At 44.8% G+C, this 17,218-nt stretch overlaps 1 protein-coding gene across 1 annotated transcript in view; it reads left to right on the top strand.

The window, feature by feature from the left end:
• The window catches only part of LOC137436492 (uncharacterized), a 45,523-nt gene that overhangs the window by 22,183 nt on the left and 6,122 nt on the right, over positions 1-17,218 (top strand). Inside the window, exons 12-24 of the mRNA XM_068130334.2 lie at positions 7,411-7,634; positions 7,932-8,046; positions 8,198-8,388; positions 10,239-10,341; positions 11,459-11,661; positions 13,712-13,847; positions 13,982-14,202; positions 14,321-14,435; positions 14,515-14,705; positions 14,815-14,917; positions 15,474-15,679; positions 15,843-15,978; positions 16,050-16,246. Of these exons, the coding sequence (XP_067986435.2) occupies positions 7,411-7,634; positions 7,932-8,046; positions 8,198-8,388; positions 10,239-10,341; positions 11,459-11,661; positions 13,712-13,847; positions 13,982-14,202; positions 14,321-14,435; positions 14,515-14,705; positions 14,815-14,917; positions 15,474-15,679; positions 15,843-15,978; positions 16,050-16,246 (2,141 nt within the window). The remainder of the gene's footprint in view (positions 1-7,410; positions 7,635-7,931; positions 8,047-8,197; positions 8,389-10,238; positions 10,342-11,458; positions 11,662-13,711; positions 13,848-13,981; positions 14,203-14,320; positions 14,436-14,514; positions 14,706-14,814; positions 14,918-15,473; positions 15,680-15,842; positions 15,979-16,049; positions 16,247-17,218) is intronic.

Here is a 17,218-nt window from a genome sequence, read left to right as displayed (position 1 = left end):
ACAGGATAACCGAATCCGGAAAGAATCCTCAAACTAAACATACAGCCGGTAGGGAGCATTATTTACAAGATTACGCTGATATCTACACTACGATCCAGGACCTGTTTTTGGAGGAACACATGCAGATGTTATGCATAGAGAGAGCGCGCTTGCCAACATCGATACACCAACCCACGAGTGCTCTGTGGCCGACGGCCTTTAATAACGTGCAGAGCACCCTTCCCGAGCATCAAAAGCACCACCCCACCACCAATCGGTGCAGTCACCATTGTTCATTGGAATAAAAATAAATTCGACAACCCCTAACCCTGCAGGTGTCTCTTGCTCTTCTTGTGGTGCACTTGGTGTTAGTTAACAGTGGTTCACCTTTATGGCATAGGTGCCACGTTGACCCATAGGTCCATCCCCGGGTGGTGCTTGGCCGCAAACGAACTGCGGTCCATCGTGGGTGGCCACAAACATTGCGGTCCATATGGTGTATCGATCCCGGCAGCAAGCAGCGAAAGTGCAGGCCCACAACTGCGTCGCCAGCACCTCTCTCTCCTCTCTCTCTACCCCAAAGCCAGATCCTCGGAGGTGGGAGACAAAAACAAGACAAGTGAGCAAGGTGGTAAGGGCGCAAAAGTGCACGCAATGCAAGGTGATGCACACTGGGGGCACATGGGAACCAGGTGAGACAGGTACGTTCCTACCGTACGCCCCCCCCACCAGGTAACCTACATGGCCCCTCCCTTACCCCTTACTGTATCAACAAAACACAACACTACCCATAAACATCTACTTTACAAATCCACAAACATCCCTACTGTCTTCCCCGTTCCTCCCATATACCAAATTCGTCTTCTCTCCCTCCTAACCAATCAAATTTGCCATTTTCAACTCTCATCAAAATTTGCCATTTCCAACTCAACATCAAAATTTGCCATCACCAATTCATCATCAGTCCCTCCTAGGGAGGGAGAGATGGAATCACCCCAATGTCTCATCCACGTCGTGATGCGTCTCACAAATCCAACAGCAATTCTCATTTCTGCAACACAAACAAAGAAAACACAGGTGTGGAGTCATCATCATCACCACAGGTAAGTGGCTGCGTATGGTGCGACAGGTTCATCAATCCTAACTATTTCCTAAATGACTTTAACAACTTTACACTACCCGGGGTCTTTCTCCGGCCAAACCATTGGCCCTCTTACACTATGGGTTCTAAAAACCAATTCCCATTGGCCAAACTGTGGTGCTCTTCAATTTGGGGTCTCACTCCCCCGATTCATCTCCCGGTGCCCTCGCACAATTTCTGGGCTGCGGCGTGTACCTCTCCCAGTGGGTCTACCCACCTGCACACCTCCACCACTGCAGTTGCCTCCGAGCTTACCTGCTCCTCACCCTAACCTAACTACCTGGGGAAGGCCCTCTGGCTCTCTCCCCACTCCGTGCCCTCTCTGGCACTGGGCTGCCCGATCCACACCCGGGATCCTCAGGCACCCACTCACAACTACCGGCTCCCAGAGCCCACCTGCGGCCTCACCTGGCCGACATCCTCACAGTGGTGGAGTGCCCAACCAACTACACACACTAACAGGCTACACGCCCAGCCATTTCCACAACACTAATGCACCCATTCACAACACCATTCTGCAACCGCACCACAAATGCCAATATCCAACCACAATTTACCTGCACCCTCTACCTAACACTTACACTACCCGCCCCGGGTACTCGTGAAAGGGGTCTACTCTTCCCCCATCCACACCTTCGCACCATGCACACCACTCCGTACCACTCACTCCAACTCTCTCCACACACCTGTACCTGCACACCTGTGCTCTCACACCTGGTGCCACCTGCACCCTTCTCTCCCCAAGCGCATTCGCGCTGATCCACACACTCACTACTCATACACTGCTCCACACACCTGTCCAGTTGCACACCTGTGCAATCACACCTGTTCAATTCTCACACACACGGCATCATCTCAGCTAACTACTCCCTTCTGAAACTTGCGCTTCCCAGTCGTCCCTTTAAACTATTGCGCTCCCACGTCATTATCATCCATACTAATCTACCTGCGTCCCCACTACAGGTATCAGTCACTAACTAAACTTAACGTCACCTAATGTCAATCTCTTCTAGATCCCTACAATATAACCTAACCCACCCGGGCTAGTTTTCACTGCCATCACCCCATAATCTATTGCTCCTTTGCCCCACACATGGGAAGGATGGTGGATTTGCCATCCCACCACATCGGGGGTCTCTCACTACCAATTTCGCACATCAAATTGCAACAAATTAAAAATTTGCCAATCACTGCCCATCATCTGCCAATCACTACTGCCAATCCCTTGCCAATCATCAAATTTTGTTTTTCTCTAATTTTGGGGCCAAAACACTAACCTCATCACCCAGTCGACTCACTAATACCTCTCGGTGCGCCAATCCCTGTCCAAAGCCCGGCTTCGTAAAGCCAAGCAATGGATGCTGGTTGTTTTGTGCCAGCGGCTGGATACATCCGGCACTCGGTGCAGGGAAGGAGGTTTACCCGGCCCGAGATCCCACACACCACCTCGGCGTGGAACCATCCAATGCCCCGATCTAGACCTGCCGGCACGTCTCACCAAAAAGTGGTCGCCATGACGACCCTTTCTATCGGGCTGCCAGCTCCGCCTAGTGGAGCACGGACGCGGCCGTTCAAAGCGAGGCCCAGCACGCACCGAGGGCCCGATTCGGCTATAAGTCGTTCTAAACTCTATCCCGTCTAACGTCGATGCTTCACCTGCATGCTTACATCCCGCAGCCCGTTCCTTGCTCACACATCCAGCCGTGCCCATGCTCCTCGTACCTTTCCTTACACACCCAGGTACACTCATTCCACTCACAGCCTTGGTCACACACCTGACCACCGAACACCTTGGCACACATTCGTTGCTCGCACACCTCACCAAAACACCTCTTCGCGCCCCCTCCTCAGTCACCTCCTCTGTGACAATCACAGGTGTGCTCTCATTCGCACACCCAACCACGTGCCTCACCACCAACTCCAGCGTGCATTCCCACTCACGCTCTACCATTCCAGGTGTGCATCCTTCCATTCCAGGTGTACATCCTCGCTCACCTGTCACAACTAACTCACGCTCCATGTCACTCTCACTACTTTCACCTCCATTCCTGACAGCGCACTCACCCTTACTCTTGACAGCACACTCTTTCCCCATGCACCTGTCCGTCACACACCTTTCTCGCGCACACTCTCCCGTTACACCCTCTGTAACACTCACCACAGGTGGACACTCTTCCTTACTTCTGACAGCGCACTCTTTCCTCATGCACCTGTCGGTCACACACCTTTCTCGCGCACACTCTCCCGTTACACCCTCTGTAACACTCACCACAGGTGGACACTCTTCCTTACTTCTGACAGCGCACTCTTTCCTCATGCACCTGTCCGTCACACACCTTCCTCGCGCACACTCTTGCGCACACTCTCCCGTCACACCCTCTGTAACACTCACCACACCGCGCTCCCATGTGCTCCCTCGCACACGCGCTACGACCGACTCACTCTCGCCAGCACCCTCACTCCTTGGCACGCACTTTTTCCTCACACACCCCAGAGTCGGACTTTCTTGCACACCTCCTCTTTCGCACACCAGACCAGTCGCACACTTCACCAGTGGCCTCTCACGAACACCCGGGTCTATCTCGACCCCCAAGCTTCTTAAATCCCCTGGCGCATCATACGCACGACCATATTGGTCACCACTTACACCGGGTCCTCTTCCTCTTCGCTTCTCCTCCATCACCTGCGAATCCCTCATCCGGTTAATGAGCACATCATCACGATCCAAACACAGACTTTGGACCAATTCTTTTATCTCCTCTTTTATCTCTTTCTTATCCTCTCTCCGTCGCTTCTTAATTTCGCTCACCCCTCCTTCCACTTCTTCTAATTTGTGCTTCACCTCTTTTATTCCCCGGTACGTCTCCTCAAGCTCGTCCTCCAAGGCTACCTTGACCGTTTCCAGGTGCGTCCTCACCTGCCGGTCCTTCGTCTCCATTACCTCTATCACCTCGTCCAACCTCGTTGTCAGTCCCTCACGTACCATCTGACATTCCCTCTTTGTCGCTATTAAGTCGTTTTTTATGTCGTTTTGTGTCGCTTTTAAACCTCCTAATACCGCAGTGTTCCTTTGAACCTGCTCCACTAACTCCGTCTGTCCCACCGTCAGCTGCTCCACCTCCTGCGTCAGGTCCTCTATGCCCCCTTGTAACTTTACAGTCCCCTTTCTCACCTCCTTCTCCATGTGCTCCTTACAGTGCCTCACCTCCTCGCGCACTCCTCCGACCTCCTCACTCACACCTCTTCTAATCTCCTCTCCCTCTACCCCATTTTTCACTCCCTCTATCTGATTCTCCTGGGCAGCCATTCTATTTTCTACCCCCATTAACCCATTTTTCACCTCCTTTATCCCGTTGTCTAACCCCTCTCCGGTACCCCTCGCTTCGTCCCTCATTACCCCCAGTTGGCCCTCCAATCGCTCACTCCGAGCCCTCATTCGGTTCGTTATTTCTTCAATTTGGTTTCCCAATCGCTCACCCTGAGCATCCATCCGGTTCCCCAACCGCTCACCCAATCGCTCAATTTGGCTCCCCATACTCATCTGTACAGCTGCCTGTAACTGCGCAATGAGGGCCTGCATGTCAATCGGCTGCATGTTAAAGCCCGCTGATACAGCCGGCTCGGCTACCGCACGCTCGTGCGAGGCGCCTTTTTGCGCGCCCGCTACTTCGTGCGTGACGGCGCTATTTTGCGAACCTGCCGCCCTCACTGCTTCGCTCTCCTCTTGTCCCTCAATTTGGTCCTGGATCGACCCTACCTCACTCTCCTTTACCGGACCCCAGCCGTCTTGATCCGCCATAGCGCGACTTTCAAAACTCGGTTTTTATTTTTTTTTATTTTCGTAAAACAAATTGAAATTTCGCCGTTATAATTTCGCGCGGGAAACGCGCTCCGAATCGATTTTCCCTCCCAAAATTTGGGCCTAACTAATTTAGTCCCGGGTTCGAATTCCACTCCTCGACACCAATTGTTACAGATACGACTTTGATGTTAAAGTGGGCCGAGCGGAATGGCCGTCGTGTCCGCACAAATTACCCGACTATACTCGACGTTGACGAAGCCGCGCCACGCTGGCTCAATAAGAAAAAGAAGACACCCGGCTGGATTACAATAACACAATACGACACCAATGTTTCGATTCTCAAGTATATTCGTACGGAAAAGGTTAGATTACAGGGGCTAGAGGTATATTACAGGAAGACAGGCACTTAGACACACTCTTATATTAACCCCGGACAGACGACAGACACACGGGACACCGGTGACTCACACGGGGGTTTGATGGCTAGGAAAGGCAGGATCGATGGCTCCAGGTCCTCCTGGGCTCAAAGGTCAGAATCGACTCGGTCCGGTCCAGAGATGCGGGGAGGTCGCAGCGCTCGGATGGCGTCTTGTCTGCTCAAGCTGGGGGCGCATCTGACTCAGCGCTCGCAGGTGGCTTTTCTTCTCCAAGCTCGGGGCGCATCTGACGTCACATCCGGCGCGGGGCCACGTATATCCGGCGGGGAGTGACACGCCCTCGGCTCGTTAGCTCCGCCCCAGATGGAATCGGCACGTTGCTTCTCATTGGGTGCGTGGGGGGGTTACTGGCTCCGCCCCTGACGAGGAGCTGACAGCCAGCCCCTTCGGGGTAACCCCGTGGAGCGCGTGGTCAATGGCGCTAATCGAGCCGGTGTGAGGACGCATCCTCCCCCGCTCCGCCGCCATCTCCTCTGTTGTTGTTGTAATTGTTGTTGTAGTTGTTGTTATTGTTGTTGTTTGGGGAAGAAGATGGGAGGAGGTATGGGAAAGGTCCTAAACTCACTACTGATGCCATATAATCACATTCTGGTGCAACGAAGAGTCATAATTAATGGAAACGAGGCCTTAACTGACATAGATTAAGAATAACTAGGAAGATGTCCGAAAGTTGTCTACGTGTGGTGCGGTGGACCTGGGCACGACATTTAATGGGGGAATAAGGGGAAGGTCGGCTCTACTGATTGTTATTTACATGCAATGGGACTAGGGAATGGGGGATTGGGGAAAGTTGGGGAGTATTGGAGAAAATAGGGGAATATTTACAAGCGGATATGGAGGCCAAATTCCATATTCGCAACAATATTTATGGTAGTGTGTATAATATTTTTACCTGAGTTTTGTAAAAATTACCCTGTTTTGGAATAGATTTAAAAGGCAAATCTTTTTGTTTTTATATTTTATTTACGTGTTCATTACATCCGCCACTAAAAGTGGATTTAGGTTTTCACGCCTCTTTGTTGTCTGTGATTAAGATATCTCAGTTGTGGATTTATTCAGATGAACCATCGTGGACAGGTTAGGTGTGACAAGAACGAAATGATTCGATTTTCATGAAGATTCGGATCAGACTTTTGTTTTTGTTTTTAATTAGTGATTCTTCACCATTTAGTGATGGGGCCAAAACGATATGTAGCATGATATCAAAGGTGTGGATGAGTTGGGTAAGTGACAAGACCAAGCAGATTTGCTTTTGGTTCAGGTCTTGATCCATATCTGGCCCATTGGTGGATAGAAAACGTAAACTGTTCAGTCTGGTGGAGGTATGCGCTCCTGCCGAGTACCCTTCTAGTTTCAGTGTTAACTTGCTTTGTATTTATTTTTTGCATGTTTATTACCCTCGCCAGAGGAGAGGGTATTGCATTTGAGTCTTTGTCTGTTTGTCTGTCATGACGTCATGGGTCACATGGTTCGGCTGCCTTCTTGGAAAAACCAAAAAACTTTGCACCTTTATCCGATCAAGATGAAATTTCTTGAGCATAATCTAGGAATAAATTGGTTTCGAAAAAAAAACAATGACGTCATCGGGCACGTGGTTCGGCCGCCATATTTGATTTAACACAATAGATTTGAAACTGAAAATCAATCCTGGTGAGGGTTTGCAATCTGATTGCTCTTTTTCTTGTTTCAATTGTATTTTTTTATTTTTTATAATAGTTGCCACCCACTTTCCTCTATTTCTAAGCCCAGGAACATAACCTCATTCTCACCCCCCCCCCCCCCCCCCCCACCACTTTATCCATAGGCTCTTGATTTTAGCCATCGTGGCATTTTCCAGGAATGTAACCCCCATGATATTTAAGCATTTACTCTACAAAAATTTGGAACTGCTTTTAAATTAACTACAAAACTACTCAAATATGGTCTCGATTGTCTGCTTACATGTGATAGGGTTGAGAGGTAGACTTAACATAAAGTAGTACAATATTTGCATGCCCAAGATCCACTACCAACTTTAGATTCCTTGCCCCCACCTCCCCATCCCTAAACAGATGCACAGTGTCATTCAGAAAGTCTTGTGCTGACTGCAACCTTTGGCCCTGTACTCGGGTCTCAGGTAGAGCTTCTCCAGGTGCAACTCAATAACATGTCTCTGCTTGGCTTGGCAGCTGACCTTGCCACAGATTACAAGTTTGGCATTATCCCAACCTCTCAGATGGGAGTTTTTAATGTCTTTGTGGAGGCCTTTGCTGTGGGTACTGAAGTGGCTGTGGTGGTAAGACAACTTTGCTTGCATCTCTCCATTTGTCCATTTTTCATTTTTTTTTCTTTTTGGCTGGAATAGCTTCTAAGTTGGTCCAGTGGTGTTTACTCCTCCCACTCTTACTCCCCTAGTCACTTGTCAAGGGCACATTACCATGGTTTCATTCATTTCTGGGCTTTGCTTTTCAAACCTTGTTTCTGCTTTAAAACTATTGTCTTGTTCTTTTACATCCTGTTGAATTTTGATCTGAGCTTTCATCTTGCTTATCTGAGCCTTGACCTCTATCTTGTGGATACTCTTATTATGCAGAGCCAAACCAACGACAGCAGGACCTACTGGGCTCAAGTGATGGTGGATGTGAAGAATGAGAAGGAAGTTCATTTTGTCTTCACAAAAAATATTTCCTGCACTTTTCCTTACCAAAGTATGTACCTTGCTCAGAATGCCAGTGTAGTATATTTGAGCTCATGTAAAACTTTTTTGCAATGATTCAGGTTTTTCACATTTTGTTGGCTGTAATCGGAACATTGAAAGGTGAGATGCTAAATGATCTCTTGCCCATGTGGCATTTGCAGAATCTGGCAGGGTGTTGTGCTTTGAAGAAGCCTTGCTTCTGGAATTGGTGACTGCTGATGTTGCCAATTTTGCCATTACTGTTGGAGGATGGTCTGTGGATGAATTGGCTGGGATGGGTTATAGACTGCTGCAGAAAGGGGATTCTTCCATTGTTGTGTCGATGCCTGATGCAGCTTTCAACAAACTGCAGGCAAGTGATGGCAAATCCCAGTATAGCTCAAATGTTACAAGTGTTGTGATGCTTTATTCAGTTTAACCAGACTGTTCAACTTCATTGAATGGAAAGGGAAACGTTTCCAAGTGCCTTGTTGTTGAAGTATTCTCTGAAAGTAAAGTTGCCTTGTAGATATTTGGTTTTCCTATTCTTGTGGAGGGTATTCCGAAAAGCTAACCTTTTCTGCTCAAAATTAAAATCACACTGACTTTTGATGTCAATGATGCACTTTCTTCCTACAAAGGGATTTTTTTTTTTTTTTCTTCCGTGACTAGTTATAAAGTAATATTCCGCCTTACAAACTTTCAACCTTGCGAACTACATTTTTTGACACCAATAATTTTATTTACGACCTCAAATGCTGACATTATGAAGTCTTGCTCATCTTCAGTTAACTATTCAAAACGTGGCCTCATGATCTTTTGATCAAAATTTTAGATTGTGTAACTTAAAATAACCACTTGTTGCCACAAGATGCCACCATCATTCGCTTATGTCTAAGATGTCAGATTCTTCCCTCATTCTCTCCTATGTGGCTGTCATGTTTGTGCTGGAGTGCAGTGTTGAAGTACATTTTATGTACACATTATTTTGCATTGCAATAGGGTACTGTACTGTATTCATCCATAATGATGGTGCCTAAAAGGAAGACTAGTGCTTGAAGGAGTGATGAATGGAAACAGATAGGAATGTCTATTGTTTGAAAGTAAATTACTAATTCGAAGGTTTGATGCTGGTTCCTGCCTTATGGATGTTGCACGTCACTTTTGTCTTGCAAATGCAATGCTTATTACAGTACGCAACAACAAAGATCATGGCATGTGATCAAGGTGTTGCACCTTCTAATGTAGTGAAAATCACCAAGACGTGTAGCTCAATGGAAAATATGGAATGTTTCGTGAGTTTTTGGATTGAAAGCCAAATATTAAAACTGCTCCTTTAACACGATGGTGATTAAAGAAAAAGCCAAAAGCCTTTTTGGTCTTGAGGTGCGTTGAGGATGAAAGTTCCACGATGGGGACTTTGGTGCGAGTGACGGGTAGTTTACATATTTTAAGAACATAGCATAGCTTTAAAGTGACATTTGTGTTACACTATCATTTTGATATTAAATTTTGTGGTGAAATGCATCCCCCACCCCCCCCCCCCCCTCACTGTCATTAAATATATGGGAAAATCACTCCCAATTTATGAATTTTAAATTGTAAGAATACTTTTCATGAATGCATTGTGTTCAAAAATCGAAACATTACTGGATAATGTTTTGCTGAATATTTTGTTTTGTCATAAAACAAACCTTTAGAGGCCATTTTTCCCCGCAAGCGGGGGTTGGCCTTTTTCGGGAACCGTGGTTGTTGTTGTTTTTCGGTCCCCTTTTTGAAGCAATGTTTTATGGCCGGATGCCCTTCCTGACGCCAACCCTTTTTGCCACCTTTAGCGACAAACAGGGAATTACCAGTGAACTGGTACTCAATTAGCCGACCTCGGAAGGATGACAGGCTGAGTCAACCCCCCTGGCGTTAATTCAGCGATCGACCGGGATTCGAACCCAGGATCCTGGGATCCTAAGCCGGCACCCTAGCCGCTAGCCCAACACCAGGGATTTTATCAACACCAGGGATGTTTTGTCATAAATGCATTAAAAATTGTGCTGGTTTAGTTGGGTGACATGTGACCGAATTTTTCTTTTTTACTTGTCGAGGAGCTGTTGCATATTTATAATAACTACTCCAACCAAATTGCATACCATATGCAACCTGATTCTTTAGGTTGCATTTTGTTTTGGTAAAACTATTTGAAATTTGCACTGTGGCACATTTCCTCAGATCTTTCCAAATGGGACTACGAGTCGCTCTTTTACAACACTTCTCAGGAATGCCTATGGTGTCAAGGAAGACTACTTGGTGAACTGTAATTCTGCATCAAATGGTATGACTTAAAGTTTTTGTCCATCAGACACCAAATAAAATGATGCATTTGGCATGTTGGTTTTACCAAATGTCCTTTTCTGGATTTATGCTGCAAATGTGTTTAAAGGTCTCATGTAATTCAAAAGTTTCTGGTTATTTATATATTAACTTGACCTTCCTAGTGAAGAAATCACCCGTTTCTTTTTTTAAATCAACAATGGGATAATTAGACCAATATTTTGAACATTTGTAGTGGTTTCCACAACTTGCTATGCCCCACCCCTCAAAAAAGTGGAGTTCAGCGAACCGCAGGTCACGTGACCGGTGACATCTCCAGAACGAAGTCCATGCCATCTCGATTCGCTATGCTTCGGCCCGCGATCCGTTCCGTGTAATTTGTACGTACTCTACTTTTGATTTGCTTGATCTTGATCTGAGGTATGCTGAGAAGTGTCACGCCTCGCCTCGTTGATAAGCCCGCAAGGTCGCTCCGTGGAGCGGCCTGCACGTATTCAACTATGGGTGAATTCAATAATTAACAACTCACGGTCTGAGGTAACTCGGCTAAAAATTATCCGATTTGCACCAAATAAAGTTTATGAATGGTTTCACAGACCCCTACTTCTCACTAAAAGTGGAAACAGAGTGTAAATTAGAGTTAAAATAAGTGATTTGTATCAAGCAAATGCACGTGGAGCATGCTTGCGAGCGAGCTGCGTTCTGGAGGTGACGTCACATGGATTACGTCATCGGCTTTGAGGTATGGGGCAGAATTTTTAGGGGCGTTCCCAAGTGGTTCGGTTTTCTTTCATTTTTAATGTTTCAGAGTGAATATAACAAAAAATCAATGCCATATTTGAATTCACCATAAAAAGACATTTGGATGACATCAAATGCATTTTGAGTGAGATTCCGTGTCTGTGGACCTTTAAACTTGGAATATGAAGTTTCGTTTTGTGTAGTTTATTTCTAAAATGAAGCTGTGGGTTGTAGCAGTTGATCCAAAAATTTAATTGGGAATTATTTTCAATGACTGTGCCAAAACCGCTACTAAATGTTTTGACTTTGCAAGCAACTTGTATTGATGAGCAAAAGTAGTATTTGGAACATGCAACAATTGTCAAAATACATTCCAGATATTCTTCGATGCAACTCTACTCATTTGGTGGTGGTTTTGCCGAATGACTGCTCCACATCTCTGCTCAACATAACTATCAATGGTTGGGCACTTCAGCAGGAGGTTCTGAAAGATGTCATGATGTCCTTGAGAGAGTTGGATGATCAAGGCCATCAACTGGTTCTTGAAGCCTCCAAGAGATCTTCTCTGCTATCACGCAAGGTATGTCGATTCCTAAAGTTTGCATTGTGGCTGTTTTGCAATTTAATTTGCTGGATTATGGTGATGCATGCAGTTTATGCAAGTGTAAAATATGCACTATTATACAGCAAATATTTAAATCCCTTATTTTGTGAAGGCAGCCATGGCTTCCCATTAGAGCCCCTGAATGGATACGGAGTTTATACTGGCGTTTAGGAGCCGGGACGATAATGACTAAAATCAAGTGTACACATCATGATACCTTTCATGGTGTGGTGATAAATTTAATGCTAATTAAAAAAAATATAATAATGAGAAGTTAAACATCATAATCACAACACATGCTGGATGTTACCTCATTTGAGCTCTTGGGTCTGGACCGTGCATTTGGAGGTTTCAAAATATCGATTATACATGCTTTTTTTTTTTTTTACCCTTGCATTTGAGGCCGTTTGTCTTTGTCCGCACAGAACAAATATGATTTTCTCTGCAGCCATTGGTCCGATTGACAGGAAATTTTCACCATAGGTGCAACTCAACCTGTATAAATTTTTTTAATGATAATTATGACGTCATAGGTCACGTGGTTCGGCCACCATCTTGGAAAAACCAAAATTTTGCACTGTCTCTAAGCACTGTATAGAAAAAATCAAAGGATCAAAGGTTAGGTCATATTGGGTAAAAACAGCTGAAGGGATTTAAATCAAACTTGGTACAAGCATCATGTAATTTGATGCTCTTGTGATGTACAGTTGGACCCTGACATTTGCTATTAATAAAATGTGAACTGCTTCTACATTTGTGGCCCTATGCACTGTGTATTTGTGGGGGTTTTTTTTTTGTTTTTTCGGAGGCACAATAAAAAAAAATCTCCCACCAGCTGTGCACGTGATTCTTCTAAGCATCTAGCATACATCACGTCACCTATAAAACCACTTCCAGTTGTGCATAAACTATTTCCCACCAGCTGTGCACAGTTCTAAATGAATCTTGCACACGACATTGATAAAGCTGCTATATGTGCTTAACGACTTGATTTCGACATTCTTTTTGTTTTGTTTTTTGACCTTTGACATTCATGGCCCTGTGCTTCACGTATTTGCAGTTTGTCACAGGATTTTTTTTTTTTTTTTTTTTTTCCTTTGTGAATCATGAATTGTCAGGAACCTTTCCCCTCCCCACCCCCTTTCCCATTGAAACGATGCCCCCACATTTGGTGTTTATTTATTTTTCCCCCTTTCGTGGCATTTTGCAGCAACGCATCCCCCCGTGAATGCCAGGGCTTGTGACTGTACTTTCATTACCTTCGCAAAAGCGGAAGGTTATGTTTTGATCGCTGTGTATTTATTTGTATGTCTGTGTGTGTGTGTGTGTATGTTATTCGCATAACTCAAAAAGTATTCAACCGAATTGCATGAAATTTGGTGGGATGATTGGTTATTATACGGGACACATTTGATTAGATTTTGGGAGCAATCGGGTCAAAGGTCAAGGTCACAAAAAGGTCAAAATCGTATTTTTACCATAGCGCGGTCAATTTTTATCCAATTGGCATGCAACTAATGCCAAAATGTTCAGAATTCAATGCCCGATCTTGTGATATACGACATGACCCAGTGAAGACATTACCCTTGTTAGCGGTTGGGGGTCAAAGGTCAGGGGGGTCACGACCTTGCAAAATGTGCGTTTTTTGTCATAACTCGGTCAATTCTTATCCGATTTGCATGAAATCAGCACCAAACTGTTCACTGTTCTGTTCCCTGCACTCCCATGCCAAGTACAGAACAGTAGCTGCGGCGAAGGTATGCGCTCTACCGAGTGCCCGTTCTAGTTATAACTTGTAATGGTTGCCCAATTTTTTATTTCTTGAAACTAAAAGCAACATCTGAAATAAAATAATTATTTCTTTACAACGAAGTCTGCTTTGTAATACTTGAGGGACCCAGTGTCAAACCAACTGCAGCAGATTAGGTTGTAACTCGATTTTGCATTCTAGCCTTGGTATGAATACTGCCATCTTTCTCCCTTTAAGCATGGATTGGTCTTTAATAACCACATGGTTTGCTTCCAGAACTGCCAATTTGGAAATGAACAAGGTGTGGCGTATGGGTTTGACCTGGAGCTGGAATCTTGCAAACACTTGTGGCCTATAATGTACATGAGTCTTTCATGCCCATGTGAGCATCACCTTGGAGATGCTCCAACATGTAAGTGTGCACCAAGTTCCTGGTGTGGTGAACTTGCAGAATGATGCAGAATTACCATTACCAAGTATAAATGACATTCTGGCCTGTTCAGTGCATTTGTTTACAATCGATTTTGTGCTCAAACCGTTTTCCAGTTGCCTGTGACGTGAAGACCCAGAGGATGGCTGCTAACTTTGGTCCTGTGTTTGGCACTCGGATTGAAATGATTGAGATGAAGGTGAATGGACATTCTTCCGATTGCTTGGCAGTTGCATCCAATTCTGATTACAAGTGTGTTGTTGTGAGGACTTCTATTCCAGGAGCTTTCACTGTGTATGTGGAGGCCAATGTTGTGGGAACTGCTGTGGCTGTGCTGGTGAGTCATCGTTATCACTTTGGTTGATTATTCCTTTTAATGGGATCTCAAAGTATGAACTTGTACCATTTCTAGTGGAACTAATTAAAGTTTTACTGTTCAATTTTGTGTCCTTCAGGATCAGACTGAAAGCTCCAGAACATACTGGGCCAACATAGTGCTACGGGTTAGAAATGAAAACAACGTGTCCTTTGACTTTATGGGGAACATGACCTGCATCTTCCCTTGCTGTGGTATGTATGTTGCACCATAACTGAGTTGTTTTTGAAGTTGAGATGAACGAGAGCTTGTAATGATTTTTTTTTTTCCTAGAACCTGGAAGGATTTTGTGTTCTGAAGAAACGCTATTTTTGAGTTTGGCAACTGTGGATGTTGTTGGCTTTTCCATGACTATCGGAGGCCACCCAGTGACCAAATTAGCTAGGATGGGTTATGAAGTTTTGGAGCAGGAAGGGTCTACTATTGTGATGGCCACACCTGATGCCGCTCTGAATGACGTCAAAGTGAGTAGCTCATTGTACTGTTTGGATATTTAAAGGCTGTTTTAAAGAATGAAACATTAATGTACACAATTGATTCAATTTTTTTTTTTTTTTTTTTTTTTCTATCCAGGTTCTACCAAATGGTACTGCAGTGACCACATTCACTGTTACCTTGTCAAATGACTTTGGAGTAGTTGAGGATCATAAAGTTGTTTGTTCCCTTCCTGCCAAAGGTGACGTGTAGCTTAACCTGCTAATTATGCTTCTGCAAGTTAAAAAAAAAATTACTAATAGGCACCCCCAACCATCCTTGACCATGTTGTACAATGTTGGCTGAAGCCCTATTTTTATTTATTTATTTTTCCTGCCTTCACTTTCCAGTCTTTCTAAACCTTTGCAATTTCTTTATTCGTCTTTTTTTTTTTTTTTTTCCTGTAGGCATAGTTTGCAGGGTGTTTCAGGTATCAGGAATAAACGACCTGTGCTAAATTATCTTTTGGGTACTATAGTTAAATTATGAAGTAGGTTCTTTGCAGGTGTCAGTCATGTACACGTATGGTTCGATGCCAGACCTTCAAATATCAAAAGTGATTTCAACTTTCTGTAGACCCTGAGATGGTTTGGAAAGTACTGTTGGCATATTCCCTGTTGGAAAAATAAAGAATGGGGAATGTTTTCTGCAAAAGTGTGAATGGGCCTAAAGACTCACCTTGAAGGCCTGAGTATTATAGTAACTGGGTTTGTTCATAAATGTAACATTTCCATTTTTGCTTTTCCAACCTTCCTCAGATTTTATTGCTTGCAATGAAACCCATATTGAGGCAATAATGTCAGAAAGTTATTCGGAAGCTCTTCAAAACTTGTCGTTCAACGGTCAAGCATTCCAGTTGGGAGAGCTGGCCCAGGTCTTGGTTCGTGTTAGGGCAGAGCAAAGGGACCAGGAACAAGTTACTATTATTGAGGTTTCCAAGAAATCCCCTCTTCTCTTGCGACAGGTGTGGTTCACATTTTGAGTATTTGACTTTGGTGCTAACCTTAAGTTTTTGGTGCATTTCTGAGTGGAAAGCTACACGGATGCTGTCCAAGTTGCAGAAGTTGGCTAAAACTATTTTGAATGGTTTGCAGCATTTTTGACACCGATCAAATTGTTCTTTGCAGGGATGCCAAGCTGGGAGTGAGCGTGGTGTGACCTGGATCATGGAACTGTTGTTGTATTTGAAAGATGTACAACCTCATATTGTGCAGAAAAGCTTAGCCTGTCCTTGTGAAGTAGAAATTTCTACTTTCCCAACATGTAAGTACTTTATATTTGGCAGAATCAACTTTGTGATCTGTCGTTTCAATAACTTTTGTGCCCTTGTATAGTGGAAGCATCGGGACAGGTTGTTTGCACAACCGATGCGATGCGTTTGGAGCTTGCGACTGCAGCGATTGCCGGGTTTGAGATTACCGTGAGAGGGAGACCGGTGCTGGAGTTGGCAGGAATGGGATACAGCTTGGAACGGAAAGACAACTTGACCATTATCACGGCAGCACCCAATGCAGAGTTTAATATTGCACAGGTGACTTATTACCCTCACCTGAGTTTAAACTTGAGTTCTGAAACATTTGTGAATTAAATTATCTGAATAAATGACTCCTTGGTATTGTACATATTTAAATTTTCATCAGTTTCGTTACTTTTCTCAAAAATTGCTTTAGCATTGGCCTTTAGCCTGGTGTTGGCTTAGCGGTTAGGGTGCTGGCTTGGGATCCGAGGATCCTGGGTTCAAATCCCGGTCGATCGCTGAATTAACACCAGGGGGGTTGACTCAGCCTGTCATCCTTCAGAGGTCGGTAAATTGAGTACCAGTTCACTGGTAATTCCCTGTGTGTTGCAAGAGGCGACTAACAGGGTTGATGGCAGGAAGGGCATCCGGCCATAAAACATTGCTTCAAAAAGGGGACCATGGTGCCCAAAAAAGGCCAACCCCTGCTCTGTGGGGAAAAAATGGCCTCTAAAGGTGGTTCTTCGTTGGCCTGATGTGAAATTTCCATTGGAAAGTATCTGAAGAAGCAAGTTGTGCACAACTTGTAAATAGGCTCATAACTGGTAACATCAGAATTGATAACAAAGAACTTCAACACAGGAAGCCATTTGGCTCCTCATGACTATGTACATTAACATGAGTAAATTGATCTCTGGCCTCAAATATTTGAATCCGTGGATGGCGAGGACGATTATTTAAAAAATGAAAAGTTTTGGGAGGGGAGAAAGGCTGTTGCAGTGTTAGCAATGTACAAACACCAACTGCACATTCTCCTTTTGATGAGACCCTCAATCACTACATATGTATGCAGTGTCCACAAATTACCAATTCAAATTCAAACTGTTTATAAGAGGATTAAAAGGCTGCGCCTGGTAGCTTTATTTTACTATCGCCACCCATAGATCCACCTCCCATGTATTTCTCTCCAAGGCTGCCCCTCTCCTCCCCTCCCACCCCCCACAAAAAAATACGGATAGTTGGCTCCATGTTTTTACCCAATCATAT

This window comes from Myxine glutinosa, chromosome 11, assembly GCF_964187855.1.
Source record: "Myxine glutinosa chromosome 11, kmMyxGlut1.1, whole genome shotgun sequence".
NCBI lineage: Eukaryota > Metazoa > Chordata > Myxini > Myxiniformes > Myxinidae > Myxine > Myxine glutinosa.
The sequence above is the reverse complement of the archived record's forward strand: the minus strand, read 5'-3'. Positions and strand labels throughout refer to the sequence as shown.